General features: G+C 40.9%; 1 protein-coding gene across 3 annotated transcripts in view; it reads right to left on the bottom strand.

Moving 5' to 3' along the window:
* Nucleotides 1–18,139, bottom strand: part of CCDC7 (coiled-coil domain containing 7) — an 80,365-nt gene that overhangs the window by 40,072 nt on the left and 22,154 nt on the right. The window contains exon 5 of one of the 3 annotated variants that reach the window (XM_045554033.1): nt 11,172–11,223. The exons of the other annotated variants lie outside the window; for them this stretch is intronic. Within the exon in view, the coding sequence (XP_045409989.1) occupies nt 11,182–11,223 (42 nt within the window). The 3' untranslated portion in view covers nt 11,172–11,181. Of the gene's footprint in view, nt 1–11,171; nt 11,224–18,139 lie in introns of those variants that run through there. 3 annotated transcript variants of the gene reach the window in all.

The following is an 18,139-nucleotide window of genomic DNA, read 5'->3' on the forward strand; positions in this document are numbered from 1 at the left end:
TAAACAAGGACTAAGGGAATTCACCAAGACAATACCAGCCCTATAAGAAGTACTCAAAAGAGAGTTACACACGGATCATCGCAAGAAAGACCCACAAATGTAAAACCACCCAAGAGCTAAAGATCAAATTCCAGCCACCACAATAGCTCAAGAGAGAAAACATATCAATGAAGTTCTACCGAACAAGATGAACAGAAATCTGTCCCACTTATCAGTTCTCTCAATAAATGTGAATGGCTTGAATTCCTCACTCAAGAGACATAGACTGGGAGAGGGGCAAGATGGCGGAGTGGAGGTGACCTGGATTCATGAACCCGGAGAGGAAGGCATGGATCTCGACCTGCCACAACGCTAGAGGATTGCTCCCCTACAAGAACATCAGTGTGAACCCATGGAGAATCAACGTGGGACACAGAGAACAAGAAAAAGCAGAGGCGAATGGGAAATAGGACCGAGATAATTTGGAGAGTGCGGGACGGAAATAGACAGCAGAGTGCAGCACGGTTGTACCTGCCTCACCGACGAGTGAGGTGGGTTCAGTCCCACAGCAAAGCGGCTTGTTCTCCCCACTGACCTCTACACCCAATCAGGGATCTGACTGAAGTCGGTGCAGAATCACCGTGGGAGACATGGAGCTCTGAGGACAGGTGACAGCAGGAAGGAACTTAGAGTCTGCGGGATTTCTGTGGTGACGTAATGCTTAAAGGGAAATGTGTGGAACTGCGCTAAGGAAAGGGGGCCATGATCATGGAATTATAGATTGTTTTTTTTTTTCTTCTTCGGCGGCCCTCTAGCTGGGGAGCTGCCATGGGCTCTGGTGCTCGCCGGGCCCCGGCTCTGGCACCTGCTGAGCTCAGGACATTTCCCCCAGCACCGGTGATCAGCGGGTGTGCGGTCGCCATCTTGGGACCCACAGACTAGCTGCTGTGGAACCATAGGGTGCCGTGCGGGTCCCCAGGCGGCTCCCTTCTCTAGTCCATGAACCCACGCCAAGAGGTGTGGCTTTGTATGAACTCTGTGGACAGGAGACATCAGCGGGAAAGAGCTTAGACTCTAGGGGATCTCCGCAGGGATGCAGCAATTAAAGAGAAAGGAGCGGAACCGTGCTAAGGCGAGGGGCCACGATCGAGGAATTATAGATTGTTTTTGTTTTTCTTTTTCTTCTGCAGTGGCCCTGTAGCCAGGGAGCTGCCATGGGCTCTCGTGCTTGCCAGGCCCCCGAATCTGGCACCTGCTGAGCTGTGGACATTCTCCCCCAGTGCCAGCGATTGGCAGACACACAGTCACCATCTTGGAGTCCATAGCCTAGCCACTGCGGAACCATAGGGTGCCGCACGGGTCCCCGGATGGCTCCCTTCCCTAGTCCGTGAGTCCACGCCAAGAGCTGTGGCTTTGTATGAACTCTGTGGACAGGAGACTTCATCAGGAAAGAGCTTAGACTCTAGGGGATCTCCGCGGGGATGCAGCAATTAAAGGAAAAGGGGCAAAACTGTGCTAAGGCAAGAGGCTGCAAAGGATCGTGAAATTATAGATTGTTTTTTTCAGTTTTTTTTTTCTTTTTTCCTTTTCTTTTTGTTCTTCGGCGGCCCACTAGCCGGGAAGCTGCTGTGGGCTCTGGTGCTCGCTGGGCCCCCGGCTCTGGTGCCTGCTGAGCTCTGGACATTCTCCCCCAGAGCCAGAGATCTGCAGGCACGCGGTCACCATCTTGGGGTCCACAGGCTAGACGTTGCAGAACTATAGGGTGCTGGATGGCTCCCTGCCCTAGTCCGTGAACCCACGCCAAGTGCTCTGGCTTTGTATGAACTCTGTGGATAGGAGACATCAGCGGGAAAGAGCTAAGACTCTAGGGGATATCCGTGGGGACGCGGTGCTAAAGGAAAAGGGGCGGAACTGCGCTAAGTCAAAAAGCAGGGAAGGGTCACCAAATTACAGATTTATTTTACTTTTTTTATTTTTGTTTTTTATCTTTTTTAAAATTTTTTTTCGTTTTTTTATTATTTTTTTTATAATTTTTTTTCTTTCTTTTTCTTTTCTCCTCTTCAGTGGCCCTCTAGCTGGGGAAATACTGTGGGCTCCGGTGCTCGCCAGGCCCCCGGCCCCGGTGTTCGCCAGACTCAGAACATTCTCCCCCCAGCAATGGCGATCTGCGGGTGTGCAGTCGCCTACTTGGGGTCCACAGCCTAGCCGCTGCAGAACCATAGGGTGCCAGGCAGCTCCCCAGGCTGCTCCCTCCCCTAGTCTGTGAACCCACTCCAAGAGCTCTGGCTTCGTATGAACTCTGTGGACAGGAGACATCGACGGGAAACAGCTTAGACTCTAGGGGATCTCCACCAGGATGCGGCTCTCAAAGGGAGAGGGACAAAACAGCGCTAAGGCGAAAAGGAGGGAAGGGTCACCAATATACAGATATTCTTTTTCTTTTTTCTTCTTTTCCTCTTTCTTTTCGGCGGCCCTCTAGCCAGGGAGCTACTGTATACTACTGAGCTCACCAGGCCCCCAGCTCCGGTGCCAGCCAGATCCTGAACATTAACCCCAAGTGCTGCTGATCTGCGGGCGGGCAGTCGCCATTGTGGCATCCAAGGCTGAGCTGCTGAGGAGCCATAGGGTGCCAGGAGGCTCCCCCGGTGACTCCCTCCCCTGGTCCATGGACCCACTGCAGGTCCCATTCCCATGTGTGAACACTGAGTGCTTCCCCAGATGCAAGAGTGTGGAGCCTGGACCTTGGGGACATTGGGACAGGGTAGACCTTTGCCCGTGGGAGCTGCAGCAGCTGGGGCACTGAGCAAGCGAGGGCACTATTTCCTCCCCCTAGCCAGTGTCTTTCCTGCGAAGAGACAGAAACCACCCCTCTGGAGGAGGAACCAAAAGACAGGAAAAAAAAAAAAGTGACAGAGACTTTCTGCTTGCAAATAGTGTGAATCCTCCCTGCTAACTTAAAGTCCACAACACAGTGACTTATCTTGCCAAATTGGTCTTAAGTCAAACCAATCCTCTGAGGCTGGACCCATTAGAAGCAGCCCCCCAACTGAGATAGAAAAAACTCTAAACAACACACAACCGTCTCCCACTCTGGACAAAGGAAGCAACATACCTAGATGGTTTCACAGCCTAAGAACAGAGTACAAGGTGTGCTGTTAGCCTGATTAAAGCTGTGAGAAAAGACCTAACGAGAGATCCACATGGGAAAGTCTCAGAGGAAAAATATGGAGAGCACAAAGAACCAAACGGAAACCTCGCGCCCAAAGAGAAATACCAGCTGTCTTCCAATTGACACAAACCAGATTGAAAATACCAATATGTTACAGGAAGAATTTCAGTTATAGATTATAAATAAGCTGAATAACATACAAGAAAAAAATGGATAACCAATAAAAAGAAACCACAAAGAAAATCCAGGATTTGGAGGAAAAATTCACTAAGGAAATGGAAAGATTGAAGAAAAACCAAACTGAACCCCTAGAAATGAAGAATTTATTCAGGGAGCTACAAAACACAGTGGAAAGCCTCAAGAACAGGGTAGATCAAACAGAAGAAAGAATCTCAGAGATTGAAGATAACTCTTTCCAATTAAATAAGTCAGTCACAGAGATAGAGCAAAGAAATAAGAGAAAAGATCAGAGTCTACAAGAAATGTGGGATTATGTGAAGAAGCCTAACGTGAGAGTTATCGGCATCCCTGAGGGTGAAGAGGATAACAAGCAAGGGCTGGATAAACTATTTGAAGACATAATAGAGGAAAATTTCCCAGGCCTTGCTAAAACTCTAGATATACAGGTTCAAGAAGCTCAAAGAACCCCTGGGAGAATCATAGCAAATAGGAAAACATCACGTGACATAGTCATCAGACTCACCGCAATATCCCAGAAAGAGACTCTACCTTGAGTTGTAAGGAGAAAGAAACAAGTAACATATGAAGGAAGGCCCATTAGAATTACGCCAGATATCTCAACTGAACCCTTACAAGCAAGAATAGGTTGGGGTCCCATTCTCATTCTTCTGAAACAGAATAAAGCCCAGCCAAGAATCTCGTACCCAGCTAAGCTAAGTTTTCTATATGAGGGAGAAATTAAGACATTCACAGATAGACAAGGACTGGGGGAATTCACCAAGACAAGAACAGTCCTCCAAGAAGTATTCAAAAGACAGTTACACACGGATCAGCACAAGAAAGAACCATGAAAGTAAAACCACCCAAGAGCTAAAGATCAAATTCCAGCCACCAAAATGGCTCAAGAGAGAACACATAGCAATGCAGTTCTACCGAACAAGATGAACAGAAATCTGTCCCACTTATCAGTTCTCTCACTAAATGTCAATGGCCTGAATTCCCCACTCAAGAGACATAGACTGGGCCAATGGATAAAAAAACACAAACCAAGTATCTGCTGTCTTCAGGAAACTCACCAAACCTGCAAAGATGCAATAGACTGAAAATAAAAGGATGGAAACTGATATTTCAAGCAAATGATACCCAAAAGAAAGATGGTGTGGCAGTTTTAATTTCCAATAACTTAATTTTTAACCAACAAAAGTAATAAAAGACAAAGACAGTTACTACATACCGGTGAAAGGCACAATTCAACAAAAAGACATAACGATACTTAATATATATGCACCCAACTTACGCGCACCCAGATTCATAAAGCAAACCCTGCTTGATCTGAACCAAATGACAGACAACAATTCTGTAATAGCTGGAGACTTTAACACCCCACTGACAGCACAGGACAGATCCTCCAAGCAGAAAATAAGCAAAGAAATAGTAGACTTAAATACAATGCTAGAACAAATGGGCCTGACTGACATCTACAGGACATTCTACCCGATATTCACTGAATATACATGCTTCTTATCAGCTCACAGGACATTCTCTAAGATTGACCATATTCTAGGACATAAAGCATGTCTTAAAAAATTTTAAAAAATAGAAATCATACCATGCATCTTCTCAGATCACAGTGGAATAAAAGTAATAATGAACCCTAACAAAAATTCACATTCCTACTCAAAGTCATGGAAGCTAAACAACCTTCTCCTGAACAACTATTTTATAAAGGAACAAATCAAGTCAGAAATCAAAACATTCTCTGAATTAAATGACAAAGGAGACACAACTTACCAAAATCTATGGCACGCAGCTAAAGCCATCCTGAGAGGAAAATTCATTTTCATAAATGCCTATTTCAAAAAGACAGACAACTTACAAATAGACAACTTAATGAATAGACTCAAAGAGCTGGAGAAAGAAGAACAGACTGACCCGGAACCCAGAAGAATGCGAGAAATTATTAAGATCAAATCAGAATTAAATTAAAAGGACAACAAAAATACTATAAAGGAAATTAATAAAACAAAAAGTTGGTTCTTTGAAAAGATAAACAAAATAGACACACCACTGGCTACACTAACCAAGAGCAGAAAAGAAAAACCTCTAATGACTTCCCTCAGGAACATGAAAGGAGAAATCACAACCGACGCTACAGAGATACATGATATCATCTATAAATTCTACAAAAATCTTTATGCACACAAACTGGAAAATGTGGAAAAAATGAACAATTTTTTAGAAACACATAGCCGTCCGAGGCTCAATGAGGAAGAAATAGAATTCCTGAATAGACCAGTATCAAGAACTGAAATTGAAACAGCAATAAAAAAAACCTTCCCAAAAAGAAAAGCCCTGGTCCAGATGGGTTTACACCCGAATTTTACCACACATATAAAGAAGAACTGGTGCCCATCCTACATAAACTATTCTCCAATATGGAGAAGGATGAAATTCTCTCCAACACATTTTACCAAGCCAATATAACATTAATACCAAAACCAGGAAAGGATGCAACAAAAACAGAAATCTACTGACCAATTTTTCTCATGAACATAGATGTAAAAATTCTCAATAAAATCCTAGCAAATCATATCCAACTACTTATTAAATAAATAATTCATCACGACCAAGTAGGTTTCATCCCAGAGATGCAGGGGTGGTTCAACATATGAAAATCTATAAATGTAATTCACCACATAAATAGAAGCAAAAATAAAAAACATATGATCCTCTCAATAGATGCAGAAAAAGCATTTGACAAAATTAAACACCCTTTTATGATAAGAACGCTTACCAAAATAGGCATAAACGGGACCTACCTAAAAACGATACAAGCCATATATGACAAACTCATAGCCAACATCATACTGAATGGGGAAAAATTGAAAGCATTCCCACTCAGAACTGGAACCAGACAAGGCTGCCCACCGTCCCCTTTACTTTTCAACATAGTATTGGAAGTACTTGTTAGAACTATCAGGCAAGAATCAAAGGTGTCCAAATACGGAAAGGAGAGATCAAACTCTCACTCTTCGCTGATGATATGATGTTATATCTGGAAAACCCCAAGGACTCAACCAAGAGAATCCTGGAATTAATTAACGAATTCAGTAAAGTCTCAGGTTACAAAATCAACACACACAAATCAGAGGCATTCATATATGCCAATATCATTCAATCGGAGAACCAAATTAAGGACTCAATACCCTTCAAAATAGCAACAAAGAAAATAAAATACCTAGGAATATATTTAACTAAAGAGGTAAAGGACCTCTATAGAGAGAACTATGAAACACTGAGGAAGGAAATTGAAGAACGTGTAAATAGGTGGAAAACCATACCATGCTCGTGGATCAGAAGAATCAAATTTGTTAAAATGTCTATACTACCCAAAGTGATTTACAGATTCAATGCAATCCCCATTAAATTACCAACATCATTATTCGCAGATACAGAAAAAATAATTTTATGCTTTATATGGAACCAGAGAAGACCCCATTTAGCAAAAGCAATTGTAAGCAATAACAACAAAATGGGAGGTATTAATTTACCAGATTTCAAACTACATTACAAGGCTGTGATTATTAAAATTCCATCGTACTGGCACAAGTGCAGGGACACAGACCAGTGGAACAGAACAGAAAATCCAAACATAAAACCATCCTGATATAGCCATCTATTCTTTGACAAAATAGACAAAAACCTATTCTGGGGACAAGAATCCCTATTAAATAAATGGTGCTGGGAAAACTGGATAGCCACATGTAGAAGACTGAAACAGGACCCACCGATTTCACCTCTCACAAAAATCAAAACACGGTGGATAACAGATTTAAACCTTAAATGGGAAACGATTAGAATTCTAGAAGAAAATGTAGGAAAGACTCTTACAGACATTGGTCTATGCAAAGAATTTATGAAGAAAACCCCTAAGGCAATCACAGCAACAATAAAAATAAATGAATGGGACCTGATTAAATTAAAAAGCTTCTGCACAGCCAGAGAAAGAGTCACGAAAATAAACAGATAGCCTACAGAATGGGAAAAAATTTTCACATACTACACATCAGATAAAGGACTGATAACAAGAATCTATTTAGAACTCAGGAAAATCAGCAAGAAAAAATTAAACAAACCTATCAAAAAGTGGGCAAATGACATGAATAAAAAATTTTCTAAAGAAGATATAACAGTGGCTAACAAACATATGAAAAAATGCTCAACATCCCTAATCATCAGGGAAATGCAAATCAAAACCACAATGAGATACCACTTAACTCCAGTGAGAATGGCCTTTATCAAAAAGTTCCAAACAACACATGTTGGCGTGGATGCGGAGAGACAGGAACACTCATACACTGCTGGTGGGACTGCAAACTAGTGCAACCCCTGTGGAAAGCATTATGGAGATACCTTAAACAGATTCCAGTAGATCTACCATTCGATCCAGCAATCCCATTATTGGGCATCTACCCAAAGGAACAAAAGTGATTCTGTAAAAACAAAACTGTACCTGAATGTTTATAGCAGCACAATTCACAATTGCAAAGATGTGGAAGCAACCCAAATGCCCATCAATCCACAAATGGATTAGTAAACTGTGGTATATGTATACCATGGAGTATTACTCAGGTATAAGAAACAACGGTGATATGACATCTCTTTGGTTCTACTGGAGAGAGTTGAAACCCATTATATTAAGGGAAGTATTCAAAGAATGGAAAAACAAGCATCACATGTAATCACCAGAAAATTGGTTTCCCTGATCATCACCTAAATGCACATCAGGGAAGGATACCAATTGGATATCAGACTGAGACGGGTGGTAGGGGTAGGTGATGTGTGTATGCCTACATGATGAGTGCGTTGCACACCATCTGTAAATGTTCATGCTTGAAAGTGCTGACTTGGGGAGGTGGGGGATGGAGGGAGGCGATGGAGGTATGACTACATGTTGAGTGCCAGGTGCACTGTCTGAAGAATGGATACGCTTGAGGCTCTGATTCAGGGGGATGGGCGGGACATGGACAATGTATATAACCTGAGATTTTGTACCCCCATGGAGAGCTGAAATAAAAAAAAAAAAAAAAAAACAGAAATAACGGTGATACAGAATCCCTTTTGTTCTCCTGGAGAGAGTTGGAACACATTCTATTAAGTGAAGGATCCCAAGAATGGAAAAACAAGCATCACATGTACTCACCAGAAAACTGGTTTCCCTGATCATCACCTAAATGCGCATTTGGGAATGATACCAATTGGATATCTGACTGAGGCAGGGTGTGGGGGGAGGGGATGGGTTATGCGTACATGATGAGTGCGTTGTGCACCGTCTGTGGAATGGTCATGCTTGAAGGTGCTGACTCGGGGAGGTGGGGGGTGCGGGGAGGGGATGGACCTATAACTACATGGCGATTGCCAGGTGCACTGTCTGGGGAGTGGACACGCTTGAAGCTCTGACTCAGGGGGATGGGCGGGACATGGGCAATATATATAACCTCAACTTTTTTACCCCCATAATAAGCTGAAATAAAAAAAAAGGGGGACAAAAAATAATCCATCATGACCAAGTGGGCTTTATTCCAGAGATGCAGGGATGGTTCAACATATGCTAACCTATAAATGTAAACTCAACACATAAATAGAAGTAAAAACAACGACCATAGGATCCTCTCAATAGATGCAGAAAAAGCAACTGACAAAATTCAGCACCCTTTCACACTTAACAAAATAGGCATAGATGGGACTTACATTAAAATGATAAAATCCATATATGACAAACCCTCAACCAACATCATAATAAATAGGGAAAAAATGAAAGCATTCCTTCTTAGAATGGAAACCAGACAAGGTTGCCCTCCATCATCACCTCTATTCAACATAGTGCTGGAATTCCTAGCTGGGGCAATCAGGCAAGACAAGGATATCAAAGGCGTCCAAATGGGAGAATAAAAAGGTGAAACTATTGCTCTTTGCTGATGACATGATCTTATATCTAGAAAACCCCAAAGAATCTTCCATCAGACTACTGGAATTGATAAACAAATTCAGCAAAGTCTTAGGTTACAAGATCAATGTACCGAAATCAGTAGCATTCCTACATGCCAACAACAGTCAAACTGAGAATTAAATTAAAGACTGAACACCTTTCACAACAGCAACAAAGAAAATAAAATACCTAGGAACATATTTAAATAAGGAAGTGAAAGACCTCTACAGGGAGAACTATGCAACACTGAGGAAAAAAACATCAGAGGATGTAAACAGATGGAAAGCCATACCATGCTCATGGACTGGCAGAATCAACATTGTTACAATGTGTATACTACCCAAAGTGATGTACAGTTTCAATGGAATCCCTATTAAAATAACAAAATCATTTTTTACAGATATGGAAAAAATAATTTTACGCTTCATATGGAACCAGATAAATCCCCATATAGCCAAAAGAGCCTTAAGCAAAAAGATCAAATTGGGAAGCATCAATTTACCAGACTTCAAGCTATATTACAAGCCTATAGTAACCAAAACAGAATGGTATAGGCATAAGAAAAGAGACATAAACCAATGGAACACAAGTGAGAACCCAGATATAAAACCATCCTCATATTACCATCTGATATTTGACAAAGCAGACAAAAATATACACTGGGGAAAATAATCCTTATTCAATAAATGGTGCTGGGAAAATTGGATAGTCACATGTAAAAGACTGAAACAGGATCTGCACCTCTCACAGAAATCATCTCACAATGGATAACATACTTAAACGTAAGGCAGGAAACCACAATAATTCTAGAAAAAAATGTTGGAAAAACTCTTACAGACATCAGCCTAGGCAATGAATTCATAAAGACAACCCCAAAGGCAATCACAACAACAATAAAAATAAATAAATGGGACCTGATCGAATTAAAAAGCTTCTGCACACATAAGGAAATGATCATTAGAGTGAATGGACAATCTACAGAATGGGAGAAAATATTTGCATGCTATAGATCTGATAAAGGGCTGATAAGTAGAATCTATAAAGAATTCAGGAAAGTCAACAAGAAAATATCAAACAGCCCCATTAAAAAGTGGGCAAAGAACATGAACAGAAACTTTCAAAAGAAGATAGACTAATGGCCAACAAACATATGAACAAATGCTCAACATCTCTAATCATCAGAGAAATGCAAATCAAAACCACAATGAGATATCACTTAACTCCAGTGAGAATGGCCCTTATCAAAAAGTCCCAAAAGAACAAATGTTGATGTGGATGTGGAGAGACAGGCACACTCATACTGCTGGTGGGACTGAAAACTAGTACAACCTCTATGGAAAATAGTATGGCAATACCTCAAAGAACTAAAAGGACTACCATTTGATCCAGCAATCCCACTACTGGGTATTTACACAAAGAAAAGAAGACGATCTCTAAAAAAGACATCTGCACTCAAATGTTTATAGCAGCAGAATTCACAATTGCAAAGATGTGGAAACAACCCAAGTGCCCATCAATACATTAGTGGATTTAATAAAATGTGGTACATGTATACCATGGAGTACTACTCAGCCATAAAAAAATGGTGAACTCATACCTCTTGTATTAACCTGGATGGAACTGGAGCCCATTCTTGTAAGTGAAGCATCACAAGAATGGAAAAACAAACACCACATATATTCACCATTAAATTGGTACTAATCTATCCAAACTTATGTGCACATATTGAAGTAACATTCATTGGATGTCATGCAGGTGGGAGGGTGGAGGGGGGAGTGGGTAAATTCACATCTAATGGGGGCAGTGCATGCTGTCTGGGGAATGGGCACACTTGCAGCTTTGACTGGGGTGGTATGAAGGTAATTTATATCACCAAAGCATTCATACCTCTGCAATATTCTGAAATCTAAAAAAGAAACAAATTAGAAGCATGAAGAATAAAAAAATAAATCAAATATATCAATAATCACTTTAAATGTGAATGGTCTAAATATATCAATTCAAAGACAGAGACTGTCAAGTCGATAAATAGGCAAACTCAACTATATATTGTCTATATGAAACCTGCCTTTCAATATTTAAAAAAAGGTAGATTGAAAGTAAAGAGACAGAGAAGGATACACTATGCTAACACAAATCAAAGCAAAGCTGGAGAAGCTACATTAACTTCAGACAATGTGGACTTCAGAGGAAGAAAATATATCAGAGATAGAGAGGGACTTTGCATAATGATGAAGGGTTCAATATCCAAGAAAATATAATAATGCTTAAGGAGTACATACCTAACAACAGAACAACAAAATACATGAGACAAAAATTAATGGAACTGCAAAGGAAACAGACAAATCCATTATATTTTCAGACTTCAATACCACCTATCAGCAACTGGCAGATCCAGTAGATTGAAAAGGAGTAAGAATGTAGTTGAACTTAGTGTATCATAAATCAAGTGGATCTAATTTATCAACATTTATAGATTACTTTACCCAACAACAGCAGCAGAATGATCATTCTTCTCAAACTCTCATAGAACATTTAAAAAATAGCACATGTTCTAGGCTATAAACACGCCTTAACAAATTTAAAAGAATAGAAGTCATACAAAGTACAGTATCTTATATAACATAATAGATTTAAATTACAATTAAAGTACAATAGGGTTAAACTATATTACCTTAATTCCAAAACTAGACGAAGATACTACAAGAAAGGAATATTAGAAACCAGCATCTCTCATAAATAAAGATGCAAAAATCCTCAGCAAAATATTAGGAAATTAGGAAAACTGTATAAAATGAATAATACACCACAACTACAAGTTGGATTTATTCCAGCTTTGCAACACTGTTTCAATATTCAAAAATCAATTAATGCAACCCATCACATCAATAGACTAAAGAAGAAAAATTATATGATCAATAAGAAATGCAGAAATATCATTTGGAAAACCTAAAGGCCATTTATGGTAAAAACTCTCAGCAAACTAAGAATAGTAAGGAACTTTCTCAACTTGATGAAGAATATCTACAATGAACCAACAGGTAACATCTTATTTAATCATGAGAAAACAGATACTTTTTCCCTAAGACCAGTAACAAATCAAGGACATCACTCATCACCACTCCTATTCAACACTGTACTGGAAGTCCTAACTAATGCAGTTAGACAAGAAAAGGAAATAAAAGGTATACAAAATGAGGGGGGAAAGGAAAGGAGATGAAATTGTCTTTGTTCAATAACAAAAAAAATCGAATAGGCAATTACAGCAAGGTTGCCAGACACAAGGTTAATATACAAAAGGTAATTGCTTTCTTGTACACCAGCAAAAAACAAGTGAAATTTCAAATTAAATACACAATACCTACAAAAAAGACACCTGCACCTGAATGTTTATAACAGCACAATTCACAATTGCAAAGATGTGGAAACAACCCAAATGTCTATCAATTCATAAATGGATTAGTAAAATGTGGTATATGTATACCATGGAGTATTACTCAGCTATAAGAAATAACGGTGATATGGCATCTCTTTGGTTCTCCTGGAGAGAGTTGGAACCCATTCTATTAAGTGAAGTATCCCAAGAATGGAAAAATAAGCACCACATGTACTCACCAGCAAATTGGTTTCCCTGATCATCACCTAAGTGCACATTTGGGAATAACACCAATTGGGTATCGGACAGAGGTGGAGGGTGGGGGGAGGGGATGGATGTATACCTACATGATGAGTGCGATGCGCACTGTCTGGGGAATGGACACGCTTGAATGTTCTGACTCGGGGGAATGGGGGGTGGGGGGAGGTGATGTGGGTACAACTACATGATGAATACAATGTGCACTGTCTCGGGAATGGACATTCTTGAGGTTCTGACTCAGGGGGATGGGCGAAACATGGGCAGTGTATGTGGCCTGAACTTTTGTACCACCATGATGATAAGCTGAAATAAAAAAAAAGAGACTTCTATAAACTGACATGGAGGGGCACTATTGTGAAGATGGAAGACCAGAGACACAACCAGCCAGAGCATCTCTGCAAGAAGGAAAAGTTTTAGATGAAAGAGAAAAAACAGAAAGACAAACATAGATCAGATGAGGGTCTGAAGGAAGGGTGTCTGAACCTACAGGAGACTTGATGGGAAGAGGTTGTGGAGCAGAACTGGAAGGAGAAAGGAATCAGCAGGGATTATGCCCCAAGAGGCTTAGAGACCAGAGAGAAGGGTGGCTAGAGTGATTACTTTCTACCTCCCTCACATCTCTGACTGTTAGTGGGCTCCAGAGCTGCCGGAGAGACTTCATGTCCACATGAGCTTGGGCAGGGAGTAAGCAGGCACCTTGTTGTGGACAGAGCAACAGGCTTCCAGCCTCACCAGGGCACCTCCTAGCCCAAACAGGATGGCAGGTGCCATATTGTTTCTCTTCCCAAATGCCTTTGTCCTCCCCAGGGGGCTTCAATTTTGCAGGTTAAGTCTTGCTCATCCCCACACAGACATTTCCCAACTCTGGCCCAGACTGCAGGAGCCACAGGAGTCCAGTGGGTCCCGGATGATCTGCATGACTCCAGAGCCCAGTCATTCTGGGAAGACTGCCTCGTGGAGAGACAGTTGGAGATGACCAGAATGTGGACTCTCCTCCACCTAGACTTTTTCTTCCCTTCCCCTCCCCAACCCGCAGCTTCCAAGAGAGACCACTGAGCCACCACACAGAACCTTCCACAGGAAACAGAGCTCAGACCTTTCCTTTTGGGGTCCTGCAAAGGGCTGAGGGGGTGCTTGGACTGTGAGCTCACTGCCCTCCAGCCCTCCCTGGTGCTGCTTGCCCAGTGACTCCGGCAGTGTGGGGCATGCCCCAAGGCAGGGGGACATCAAACCAGCTTGGGCACCCCGTGGAAGACTTGAGACTAGCATCCTCCTCCCTGCCATCATCAGAGATTGATCTCTGGGGCCCCGGGGACTGGCCCACGGGCCAGATTCCATACACCAAGGTCTTGTTCACATTGTCTGGGGGCACAGAGGGGATATTTGTGAATTAGTTTCATGAAGTGTGGGTGCCTGCAGGGGCAGATCAGAGGGGAAAGTGCAGTGTAGACCCTAGCTGCAGTGTGCTCATCACAGTTGTCAGGGAGCTCGGCTGGCTTGAGGTCCTGCCTGCTAGCAAAGGCCCAGGAGAAACTAAGGAATACAGGAGGGTGGAAAGGGAGCAAGGCCTGCCCCAGACTGCCAGATTCAGGGTCTCAGACAGCCCTGCCTCCACATGCAGACTTTCTGGTTGAGTGGAACCTTTTCAGCCCTTCCCTGGCAGCTTTGCCCAGGGGCACATGGCAGAACTTTGATGCCTGTGAAAAGCATTTATAAAGCTTGAGGGCAGGCTCACCAAACCCAGCCATGCCCAGCCTCACTCCCCCATCTTCCCCTGCTGAGATGGAGAATAAGAACACACCTGGAAGCTCTAGGGCCCCATCTACCACCTGAGGCATTAGAGTGCTTCTCCTGAGGAACTAGAGCTGGTTGCAGGACCCAAAAACAACACTGTGGGTTGTTCCTTCTGGAAAGTGCCACCTACTGACAGGGAGGTCAATTTACATGCCCTTTTACTGCATTTACTGACTCATCATACAGTGTGTGGTTGATTCTCACCCATAAGCACCACCTACTGGCTCAGAGGTTAAACTAGGCATGTCATGATCTAAACAAAAGAAAATCCAAAAGTAAGAAGAAACAGCTGCTCTGGATGAGAAGGAATCAGTGAAAGAATTCTGGAAGTATAAAGAATCAAAGCAAAAGGTCACCCCCAAAATGGAACAGCAGCTCTCTAGCAATGGATACCAACCAAAATCAGAGTATTAAAATGACAGATGAAGAATTTTAAAAATGGTTTGTAAGGAAGCCCAATGAAATACAAAGTAAAATGGACATGCAACACAAAGACACCACAAAAATAATGCAGGGAATGAATGAGAAATACACTTAAAAATTGAAATATTAAAGAAAAATCAAACAGAATTCATGGAAATGAAAAATTCATTTGAGGAATTATGAAACACAGTGGAAAACCTTGAGATTAGGTTAGATCAGGTAAAAGAAAGATCTCAGAGCTTGAAGACAACACCTTTCAACTAAACAAGTCAGTCACAAACAGGGAGCAGATAAATAAGAGGAAGGAGAAAAGCCTTCTCTTCAAGAAAATATGAGATTATGTAAATAAGCCTAACGTAAAAATCATAGGCATCCCTGAGGATGAAGAAGAAAATACACAAGGGTTGGAAAATCTAATTCAGGGAATAATCAAGGAAAATTTCCCTGGGCTTGCTAGAAATGAGATATCCAGAAGGAAGTTCAAAGGACTCCTGGGAGATTCATCCCAAAGAGACAAACACCATGACACATCAGACTGCCCAAAATAAACTTGAAAAAGGTGCTCCTACAAGCCATGAAGTGAAAGCAACAGGAAATTTACAAAGGAAAACCCACATCAGACTAACTACAGACTTCTCAACTGAGACCTTACAAGCCAGAAGGGATTGGGGCTCCATTCTCAGTCTTCTCAAACAGAATACTGGCAAGCTTGGAATTTTGTATCCTGAAAAACAAAGTTTCCTGTATGAAGGAGAAATAAAGACCTCAGACAAGCAAACACTGAGGGAATTATTCAAGATAAGAACTGCCCTGCAGGACGTACTCAGAATTGCATTATATATGGATCACCATAAAAGACACCCACCAGTGTAAAATCACCCAAAAGCTAAATGTCAAAGGCCAGATACCACAATGGCTCAAGAGATAGAACAAAGCAACATAGTTAAACTCAACAGGATGAACAGAAATCCACCCCACTAATCAATTCATTCAATAAATGTGAAATGGCTTGACTGCCCACTCAAGAGACATAGGCTAGCTGAATAGATAAATATAGACAGCCAAGTATTTTCCGTCTTCAGAAAACACATCTAACTCACAAGGATGCCTTCAGATTCAAGGTGAAGAGATGGAAAACAATATTCCCTGCAAATGGAAACCAAAAGAAAGCTGGTGTAGCAGTTCTCATGTCAGATAACATAATCTTCAAATCAACAAAAGTAATGAAGGGCAAAGATGGTCATTAACTAATGTTAACAGAACAATTCAACAAGAAGACATAACAATTCTAAATATGTATGCACCTAATGCAGGTGCACCCAGATTTATAAAGGAAATCCTACTTGATCTAAACAAAATGATAAACAGCAGCACCATAATAGCTGGGGACTTCAACACCCCTCTGACAGAACAGGACAAACACTCCAACAGAAAATAAACAAAGAAACAATAGACTTAAATGGAACTCTAGAACAAATGGGTCTAACAGATATTTACAGAATATTCTACCCAAAAACCACTGAATATATGTTCTTCTCATCAGCTCATGGGACATTCTCTAAGATTGACCACATCCTAGGTCACAAAACATGTCTCAATGAATTTAAAAATATATAAATTATACTATGCACCATATGAGATCACAGTGGAAGAAAATTAAAAATCAACTACAACAGAAACACTCACCTCTACACAAGGTTGTGGAAACTAAACAACCTACTGATGAATGATACTCAGATCAATGAGGAAATTGAGATGAAAATCAAAAGATTCTTTGAACTAAACAATAAAGGGGACATAGTTATCAAAATCTGTGAGATACAGCTAAAGTAGTCCTGAGAGGAAAATTCACAGTCATAAACGCCTACATCCAAAGGACCAAAAGATTACAAGTAAGCAATCTAATGAATCATCTCAAAGAACTGAAAAAGGATGAGCAAACCAATCCTAAACACAGCAGATGAAAATAAATAACCAAGATCAGAGCAGAACTAAATGAAATCGAGAATAAAAGAACTATACAGAAGATTAATGAAATTAAAAGTTGGTTTTTGAAAAGATAAACAAAATTGGCATGCCTCTTACTAGATAAACAAGAAGCAGAAAAGAAAGGACTCTAATAAGCTCACTCTGGAATGAAAAAGGAGAAATTACAACTGATACCATGGAAATACAAAATATCTTCTCTGAATACCATAAAAATTTCTATGGACATAAACTTGAAAACATGGAGGAAATGGACAAATTCACAGAAACACACAGCCTCCCTACGCTCAATCAGGAAGAAATAGAATCCCTTAACAGACCAATATCAAGTATTGAAATTGAAAAAGCAATAAAAAAACTTACACAAAAAAAAAAGTCCTGGACCAGATACTCTCACACCTGAATTTTACCAAACCTAAAAAGAAGAACTAGTGCCTATCCTGCAGAAATTATTCCACAACATTGAGAAGGAAGGAATTCTCCCAAACATATTTTACAAAACCAACATCACTCTGACACTAAAGCCAGGAAAGGACTCAACAAAAAAATAAAACTACAGACTGATATCCCTTACGGATATACATGCATAAATTCCCAATAAAATACTAGCAATCTGAATTAAGCAGCTCATCAAAAAATAATCCATCACGACAAAGTGGGCTTCATCCCAGAGATGCAGGGATTGTTCAACATATGGAAACCTATTAATGTAATTCATCATATAAATAGAAGTAAAAACAATGACCATACGATCCTCTCAATAGATGCAGAAAAAGCATTTGACAAAATTCAGCACCATTTTATAATAAGAACGCTTAACAAAATAGGCATAGACAGGCTTCCCTCAAAATGATAAAAGCCATATACAACAAACCCATGGCCAACATCATACTGAACGGGGAAAAACTGAAAACATTCCCAATTAGAACTGGAACCAGACACAGTTGTTCCCTACCACCATTTCTAGTCAACTAGTGCTGGA

This window comes from Lemur catta, chromosome 1, assembly GCF_020740605.2.
Source record: "Lemur catta isolate mLemCat1 chromosome 1, mLemCat1.pri, whole genome shotgun sequence".
Taxonomy (NCBI): domain Eukaryota; kingdom Metazoa; phylum Chordata; class Mammalia; order Primates; family Lemuridae; genus Lemur; species Lemur catta.